Genomic DNA, 9,666 nt, shown 5'->3' with positions numbered 1-9,666 from the left:
TTCCTGTCCCAGAGAAACAGGCACAGCTGATCTGGTCTCCTGAAGCTTGTCATACTTAGAAAATGGTCCCCTGTAGGTCTGGCTCTGTCCTTGAGGAAGTCACTTGGAATGGGGGCAACTCTCTGCTCTTTGACCCACAAGATGGTGGGGTTTCCCTCTCCCCACTGATACTCCTGGGGGATGCCTGTTTTGGGGAACAGAGCTCTCCAGATCCCTTCTGCTCCCTTGTCCTCGAGCCTGCTGATGCACAGAGACTTTTCAGTCAATGGCACACACTCTGCGTCAGCTATCTCAAAGCTTTTCTTCACTGAGGTGCTACTATTTGCTATGCATCCAGCTCCATCGACCATATTTGGGACTCGTGATGCCCACTCATCTGAGAAGGGGGTGCCAGGGATTCTACTTTTATTACCCTGAGTGTTTTCACCACTGGGGGACAAATTGGGATCTGGGGAAAATCTTATGCCGTAGGCAGCGCTGGGCTTCTAACGTTTCCAGGAAGCGATCCGCACACAAAGCTGATACACGGTGCTAACAAACAACAGTGTTCTCCCTTAGGGAAGAGGGAGCGAAATGGTGAGGGGATGAGCAGGCTTTCTGGAATTCTGGTAATGTTCTGTTTTCTCACTTTGTGAAATTTCATCCAACTGTACCGTTATTTTGCGCACTTTTCTGTAAGTCTATTTGTCATTTTAATGTTTATTTTTTTAAATGATGACTAATGTAAAAATTAAATTAGATTCTTATCCACATCTAAATTGCATATAGATTAAATATTTAATGGGTAAAAAAAACCATAGATGTTTAAGAAGAAAACCTAGGCAAGTATTTTTTTTACTTAGGGTGTGGATAGTCTTCCAAGTATAATGCACAAGCCAGAAGACTTAAGAGAAAATATAAGTCTGACTACATTGAAATAAAAACATTTCTCCAAAGCCCACTATAACATCAGAAGACAAACATCAAATCAGAAAATTAAAAACAAGTTATAACCAATAAGGAAAGAAAGCCAAAGGCAAATAGAAAAAAAAATGAGAAAGAATGAATAATTAGTGCCAAAAATACAAATATCTTTTAAAAATACAAAAAGGTCCATTTTACTCATGAAGTACAAATTAAAGTTATACTGAGATACTTCATTTCTACTGAATTATCAATGACAAAACAAGCTCATTGCTGAGCAGGGGGAGGTGCGGAACACAGGTGTCTCTGTGTACTCCAGATGGAAGCAGCAAGTGCTATGCTAACTATGGAGAGTAACATGTCAATAACTAATAAACTTTAAAATGCACAGACCCTTTGGCCTACTAATTGCATACATACCAAATAACACAGGGACAAGGATATTTGTTGTAATATTGATATGAGCCAAAGATCAGAAACCATCTTGGTGTCCTTCAAAGGGACATGTCAAGTAAATTATGGCACCTGCGTACAATGCACGGGATACAACATGACAAAGAACAGGACACTTGTCGTACGAAGGCAGTACAGCATAGGCAGGGACTGCACTGCAGAGTATTCGAAAGCGTGGGCACACTACCCACTTAGCAGCTGTGTGACCATGGGCAACTCACACCACATCGTTATGCCTTCATGGTGATAATAGCACCTACACAGTAGGGTTATTGTGAGGCTTGACGGAATCAATATTTTTCTATCACCAAAGAACAGTGTTGGTAGATAGTCAACACGACTTAAGTGTTTGTTAAACAAATTAAAATATACTGTTACAGAATGATGTCCAAGGTATACGAAATGAAGAGGACTTATAATAATTTGAGGATGCTGCTAATATTTTGTCCATTAAAAATAGCCAGTGACATATACACATGCATGCTGTCCTGTGTACACCTGGAAGATCTCTGGAAGGACAAATACGAACGTGATCAAAGCTGCTGCCTCGGGTACGTGTGGAGGCAGGGTTCTTGGGGCAGGCTATACTTGTATACCCTTTGAATTTTGAAGAATGTATTTCATGTTTTAAAAAATAAATTAAGCTCTGGCTAGTTTTGCTCAGTGGTTAGAGCGTTGGCCCCCAGACCGATGATTCTCGGGTTCGATTTCAGTCAAACGCACGTACCTCAGTTGCAGTTTGTCCCCGGCCCAGGTTGGGTCTTGCAGGAAGCAACCAGTCGATGTGTCTCACATAGATGTTTCTCTCTCCCTCCCTCCCTCCCACTCTATCTGATAATGAATAGAAAACTATCCTCGGGTGAGGATTTAAAATAATTAATACTTGAAATAGTTAAAGAGAATGAATATGTAGCACATAGAAAATGTGTATAATTCAATATTAAATGGGAATAACGGTACAAAACCATATACTCTGCAATGCTCTCACTTTCTTGGCAAATGGGTAATGAGAACACAAGAAATGGGCAAATTATTGTGTTTTGTTGTTCAGTACTTGAAAGTATTTTCCAGTGATGATGGTGGTGGTGGTAATGGTGGTGGTGGTAATGATGGTGGTGGTAGTGGTGGTAGTTGTGATGATTGTGGTGGTAGTGGTGATGGTAGTGGTGGTGGTGGGGATGATGGTGGGGGTGGTGGTTATGGTGGTGGTGGTAATGATGGTGGTGGTTGTGGTGGTGGTGGTAGTGGAGATGGTAGTGGTGGTGTGGTGGTGGTGGTGGTGGGGATGATGGTGGTGGTGGTGGTTATGGTGGTGGTGGTAATGATGGTGGTGGTGGTGGTTATGGTGGTGGTGGTAGTGGTGGTGGTGGGGATGATGGTGGTGGTGGTGGTAATGATGGTGGTGGTAGTGGTGGTGGTGGTGGAGATGGTACTGGTGGTGTGGTGGTGGTGGGGGGGGGGATGATGGTGGTGATGACAGTGGTGATGGTGGTGGTAGTAGTGGTGGGGGTGGGGATGATGGTGGTGATGACAGTGGTGATGGTGGTGGTGGTGATAATGATAATGATGATGAAAATGATAATGAAGATTTCCACCCCCATCAACTACACCATTCAGTCTAGTCTGCGATCTCTGTCTTCTGGCTACCCTTTGATTCAGACTTTGAGGAAATGTGAAGAAAGCAGTAACCTGCTTCTCCTCGCTCCAGGGACATGTCTCCCAACCTGCTTTGGGAAACATTCTCCCGGGCTCAGGTTGACCCCGAGCTCTTGTTGCAGACAATTTCTTCATCACTGCAGGGAGTTGGCCTCTGTCCCCTTTGCCCAGAAGTTTCATGCTCTCCCAGGAGACCCCTGTTCAGGTTTCCCAAGTCCTCCCCAGTCTCAACCCTTCAGTCCCCAGCCTTCTGAGACCGAATGCTCCTCAGATACCAAAGTTAGGGGAGAAGATCATTAATGAGGCTCTAGGGCTTTGTTGGTGCCAGACCCTTAAGTGGGCCCTGGGAAACCTATTAAGTAACTTCCGTTACTGGGAGTCCCTGGGAACCGAGATCAGAAGAGCCTGACAGAAGAGGGAGATTGGCATGGTGGAGCCTGTCTGCTCTCCATTCTCTATAAAATCCTTCTTCAATCTGCTCTGCCACCTGATTCTTCTTAGTCCCAGAGCCTTGAAGACGCTCAGTCCAGGCCTTGCAGAATGAGTAGGTTTGCAGGTGCGGAGAGGACGGTGGATGGGAGAAGCGAGTGAGGTCAGGGAGAAATGAGTGATGCGGCAAACAGGGAGCTGCGGGGCTATGTGGCAGCGTTGGCGAGGGTGGGAGCAGAAAGGTAAGGGGTCCACACTGTGAGGTCGGAGCTGGCACTTCCCGCCAGAATTCAAGGCAGCTTCTCCTCACCCCAGAGCGGATCTCTCTCTTCCGAGTCCTTGTTGGAACCCTGGGCAATGGGCCTGGTCAACCGAGGAGCTGAGGAGCCGATTCAGGCTGGCATTCGGGTCTGGGGGCCCTGAGTCTGGGTTCTCCTTCAATGAATTTTCATATCCCCATCTTTTCCCTCCAGGGACGCCATGGAAGATGGCTCCTGTGGGGGTGGGGGCCAGGGAGTGCGTGCAGAGCCCCTGCCGAATTCACCAGCTCAAACCCACCTTTGCCTTAGGAAATTCTGTGAGCAGGGAGTTTGAGGTCCAGAAGTCTGGGCGATGTGAGATTCTCTTTCTGTCTCTGTCTCTGTCTCTGTCTCTCTCTGCCCAGAGCCCAGTGAACCACCCAGGCTGGGGACACTCTGCCAAATGGCACATGTCTTCACTTCTCATCTGTCTTCCACCGCGCTGGGCAGGCGCCTCTGCCCGTTTCTGGTCGCACACTGCCTTCATTCTGCTTCAGCGCCTCCGCGCCTCTAAGCCTGCTTCGCTCTCTTTCCTGCAGTCCTGTTCCTTCCCCTTGTTGGGGGTGCGGTGGGGGGACGGACAGATAGGAGAGGTGGAAGAGTGGCCCCTGCATAACATGACAGACCTGGGGACAAATCCCAGCCGAGGGAGACTCCTCGAACAGGCTGATCTCTCTAAGTCTCAGCCTCCTCATCTCTAAACGAAGAATAAGGATAAGGATAAGGATAAGGATAAGGATAAGGATAAGGATAAGGATAAGGATAAGGATAAGGATAAGGATAAGGATAAGGATAAGGATAAGGATAAGGAAGGATAAGGATAAGGATAATAACAATACCGCGCGTTACTGCAGGCCGGCTTGCTGAGATGCAATAGTAGTGTGCGTGTGGAACGCACAGAACACTCTTGCTCATCATCGGCCTCAGCCAAGGGCAGGGATCCTCACGGCAGAGGTAGCTGTTGTTTTGATTCCGATCTCTCGCTCCCATGGGCATTTGGGGGAAATAGCGGGGTATTGCGGGGCGAAGGGTAGGATGGAGGCAGGAGACCATGAGGGGGAGCTGGCAGGAGAGGTTGGGGAGGGGAGACAAGGCTGGAAACTTGAAGGCACAGCGGGTCGGGGAATCCAGCAGCTGGAAAGGTAGCCCCGGTCTGCTGCAGGCCTCTGCCGCCAGGTCCTCTTCCCACCGTTACCTGGTCTCTGCAGGGGACTCTTCCGTCCTGAGATGGTCGGCTGGGCGGAATGTAACGACCACACGAGGAGCCCGGGGCAATGAAAGCACTGAGCGTGGTGGTTTTCACTCAGGAGAACTTCCTAGACGTAGGCCCCGCCGTGCCAGGCACTTTCCATCCCTCGGTTCAGTCTGTCGCTAAAACAGCTCTGCGGGCCAGGAGGCTGCTGGTGCGTCAGGTTACAAACGCTCCCCAGGTTCTCTCCACAGTCAGAGGAGGAGCTGAGATGAAGGCCCAGGCGTGGGTGGACCCGAAGCCCGTCCGTGCCCCTGTGCCACCCCCACTCCACGAGAAACCGAACGATTAGATCTCGGGGCATCAGGGGACAGATGAGGAATGTGAAACCCAGAGAAAGATGTGACTCGGGTGACCTCACAGGCAGGACTAGAAGCCAACCCTCCCGACTCAGCCCCAGACGCCCCTGCTGCCTGAGGCCGCCCAGAGTGAGTGAGGCAGGAGAATGCATCCCACAGTGCACTGCGCACACCCTGCCCGTGGACACGGTGGTTCTCAACCTTCCCGACACCCGGCCCTTTAACACAGCTCCTCGTGTCCTGGTGACCCCAGCCATAACATTATTTTCGTTGCTACTTCATAACTGTAATTTTGCTACTGTTATGTCTTAGGCGGCCCCTGTGAAAGGTTGAGAACCGCTGCTTTACACGAACACACTGGTGCAGCTTAAGGGCCTGTTCTGCCGTGTCACCGGTCCTCGAAGGCCCATAGATGGGCGCCAACTACGTGACACCTAACCTAACGTCTCCCCTACTGACTCAGAATTCGAAATTAACCCACCCCTTCAAACTTCTCTACGGGGTTTTGAAACATCAAAATATCTTTTTTTTTTTTTAATGGTTTACCTTGGGAATAAACACATAGCCACAAACACAACTTTTGATTGAACCATAAGATATCAACCAGAAGAAGAAACTTTAAAGACCGTCTGGTCCAACTCTGTTACCTTCCAGGTGAGGAGACAGGTGCTGGCGCGTGACGACCGGCTCTCCGTCCACGGCAGGTCGTAGGATGGCCGCGTGGTTTGCGACGCAGCGACTGTTGGTCTGTGCGCTATAGAAATGACCTCAGCGCCCTGCCAGCCTCCCGGGAGCAGAGGAGCCATTGGTTAAACACGAAGGAATGATGCCGGCCCGGCCCGGTAGTTTGATGGGCATCACTATGTCACACATGGAAGGTGCTTCGAAGCAGTGTTTCCGCCCAACCGGCTAAGGCTCCTCGGGACAGGTGAGCTTCAAGGAGGCCTCAAAGGCGTCAAGACGTAAGGAGCAGGGTGTGTGAAGAGAAAGAAGAGAAGAGGAAGAACGTGTCTCTCAGCTGAGTGAGTCAAGGGGAAGGCAGGACACTTGAGCTTTGATGGCCAGGTGGGAGGGCGTGCCACTGTGACCCCTCTCCAGCCTGCACCTGACTTCCCCCAGGTCCCAACATGAACCACTGGTCAAACTGGACCAGCCCGCAGGAGTTTGTGATCCTGGGCTTCTCCGGCTGGCCCCAGTGGCTCCGGGCGCTGCTCTTTGCCCTCCTCCTGCCACTGTATGTGGCCACGCTGGCAGGGAACCTGCTGATCGTGGGCCTGGCGGTGGCGGACCCTGCCCTGCACATGCCCATGTACTTCTTCCTGGGGGCCCTGTCCGCGGTGGAGGTGGCCTACACGCTGGTGCTGACCCCACGCATGCTTGCTGGCTTCCTCCTGCCTCCTGGTGGCCAGGAGGTGGCCCCCTCCACCTGTGCGGCCCAGATGGGCCTTTTTGTGGCACTGGGTGGCTCTGAGTGCCTGCTGCTGGCTGCCATGGCCCTGGACCGCTACCTGGCCATCTGCCGCCCTCTCTACTACCCTCAGCTCATGACCACGAGGCTCTGCTGGTGCCTGCTCGCCTCTTGCTGTGCTGGGGGCTCCATCCTGGCCTTAGGCCTCACCACTGCCATATTCCAGCTGCCCTTCTGCCGCGGGGGCGTGGTCAACCACGTCTTCTGCGACCTGCCGGCCGTGCTGGTGTTGGCCTGTGGGAACCGGGACCTGCAGGAGCACGTCCTGCTGGCGGCTTGCCTCCTGCTGCTCGTGCTGCCGCTGGCCCTGATCCTGCTCTCCTACACCAGGGTGCTGCTAATCATTCTGGGCGTTGGTGGGGCCGCAGGCCGCCGCAAGGCCTTCCACACGGTGGCGTCACATCTCACCGTAGCTGTGCTCCACTATGGCTGTGCCACGGCCATGTACGCCAGACCCCTGAGCAGCCGCTCCCTCGAGGAGGACAAGCTGGTGTCCCTCATCTACATCAACTTCACACCACTGCTCTACCCGGCCATCTACACGCTGCGGAACCGGGACATGCAGGGCGCGCTGCAGCGTGTGGTCAGCCACGGGACACCAGGGACCATCCACCAGACTGATGACAACTAGTGCTGGATGCCAGATGGAGTCTGGTCTGAATGTCCCTCACTGATGGAAACCTCACCATCCAGAGCCCCCAAGGCCGCCTGGACACACCCTGAGCAGCTTCTAGGAACCTGGATGGTTCTCCGCTAGGGGAGGACTTCCTATGCAATGTAGGATGCTTAGCAGCATCTCTGTCTCTACCCACTAGATGGCAGTAGCACACATCACATTCAAGCTGGGATCATCAAAAAAGTCATCAGACATTGCCAAATGTCCTCTGGGGGGCAAACTCATCCCTGGTTGAGAACCACTGTTCTAAACTAGCCTTTTGTGAAAGTGTCTTTTGAAGGGAAATGAGTACTAATGTACAAGGAGTTTATGGAAGCATTATTTATAATAGACAAACCCCAAAAGCAATCCAAATGTTCATGAACATGACAGATACAAACAACGCATGGCATAGTCATGCAATGGAATACTACACAGCAATGAAAAAGAATGACCTGTTACCAGCAAAAAAGAGGCATGACAGAGACACAAGACTGAGTATAAGAAGTAAGACACAAAGAGGACAAGGTGTATGCTTTCATTTAAATAAAAGCCAACAGCAAACTAACCTATGGTGGTTGATGTCATGATAGTGGTCACCTAGGGAAGGATTTGGATTGCAGAGGGCACAGGGAGACCACTTGGGCACTGGAAATGTTGTATCTTGGTCTGGGTGATAATTTACTTGGGTTTATATGTGTACAAAACTTCATCAAGATATATACTTGAGCCCAACCAGTGTGGCTCAGTGGTTGAGTGTCGACCTGTGCACCAAGAGGTCACCGGTTTGATTCCCAGTCAGAGCACATGCCCAGGTTGTGAGCCCGACCCCCAGTAGGGGACATGCAGGAGGCAGCTGATGATGTTCTCTCTCATCAATGTTTCTATCTCTCTCTCCCTCTCCCTTCCTCTCTCTCTAGAATCAATAAAGAAAAAATATTTAAATATATATATATATGTATATATATATGTATATATATACTTGAGCCCTGGCTGGTGTGGCTCAGTTGGTTGAGCATCTTCCCATGCACCCGGAGGTCGCCAGTTTGGTTCCAGTCAGGGTGCGTGCCTGGGTTGCAGGCTTGACCTTCCCCAGTGGGGAATGTGTGGCAGGCAGCGGATTGATGTTTTTCTCTCACTGTTTCTAGCTCTCCTTCTCCCTTCCTCTCTCTGAAAACAATAAAAACATATTTTCAAAAACAGATATACACTTGAGATTTGTACACTTTGCCGTATGTAAAACAAGCCACAGTTGACTGAACTATGCACAGGTAAGGCGAGCCTTCCTCGTTGTCAGGCCTTTGCTCCAGCTGCGTTCTGCCCCCGGCGGGCTTTCTTCCCACCTGCGGAAATGCCTTGCGTTATTCAGGGGTGCACCTAAATGCTACACGTGCAGAGACCGAAGGTTTGTGTCCCCCCCAAATTCAGACATTGAATTCTAACCCCAAATGTTACGGTATTAGGAGGGAAAGCTCTGAGAAGTGATTAGGCCATGAGGGTGGAACCCTCATGAATAGAATTAGTGTCCTTATAAAAGAGAGCTCCCCGCCCTTCAGCCATGTGAGGGAACAGGGAGCAGACAGCCACCCACGCGGCGGAAAGTAGGTGCTCAGCAGACACTGAATCTGATCTTAGATTTCCCATCTCTAGAACCAGGAGAAATGAACCTCTGTTCTTCTTCAGCCACTCAGTCTGGTATTATGATATAGCAGCCCGAACAGACTAAGTAAGATAGTACCCTTTCTTTCTCCTCGCAGGTATAATTATTGTCACTCAAAAATATAATTTTAACATCTGCTTCACTTCCCACTCACCTACACCCCGCCCCCCCCCCCCCCCGACACACACACAATTAGACTGTGAGCTCTTTAAAGCCAGATCTCAGACCCTGTTCTTATATTTCAAGACCAATGACCTTGGTAGTTCTTAGTAAATAGCCGACAGAGGAATACGCCGTGGACAAGCTCTAAGTGGTCTGGGGGTTGTAGGGCCAGGGACACAGCTTGAGTCCGACCGAGGGCAAGCATCTAGAAGACTGAATCTTCCCCAGCTGGCATCTCCGGGCCCCAGCTTCCCAAGGCACAGAGCGTCGGAAGCAACGCGGTGGTAGCTTGGCATAATGACTGCATTCAGGAAACGTGGGAGCCCTGCCTGTACCCCAAGGCCAGAGTCCCAAGGTTCCGTGGAAGGGAACGTCTCCTAGAAATATCCTCTGAAGGGTCCATTAAAGAATTTAGTCTTAGAGGCAGTCAGTG

At 50.6% G+C, this 9,666-nt stretch overlaps 1 protein-coding gene across 1 annotated transcript; it reads left to right on the top strand.

The window, feature by feature from the left end:
• The first annotated feature begins 6,415 nt into the window (after window positions 1-6,415).
• Window positions 6,416-7,387, top strand: LOC118616515 (olfactory receptor 10AC1-like). The gene has a single exon (XM_036242103.1). The coding sequence runs from the start codon at window positions 6,416-6,418 to the stop codon at window positions 7,385-7,387; it is 972 nt and encodes a 323-aa protein (XP_036097996.1).
• Window positions 7,388-9,666: the final 2,279 nt, after the last annotated feature.

This window comes from Molossus molossus, unplaced genomic scaffold (assembly GCF_014108415.1).
Source record: "Molossus molossus isolate mMolMol1 unplaced genomic scaffold, mMolMol1.p scaffold_m16_p_4, whole genome shotgun sequence".
NCBI lineage: Eukaryota > Metazoa > Chordata > Mammalia > Chiroptera > Molossidae > Molossus > Molossus molossus.
The sequence above is the reverse complement of the archived record's forward strand: the minus strand, read 5'-3'. Positions and strand labels throughout refer to the sequence as shown.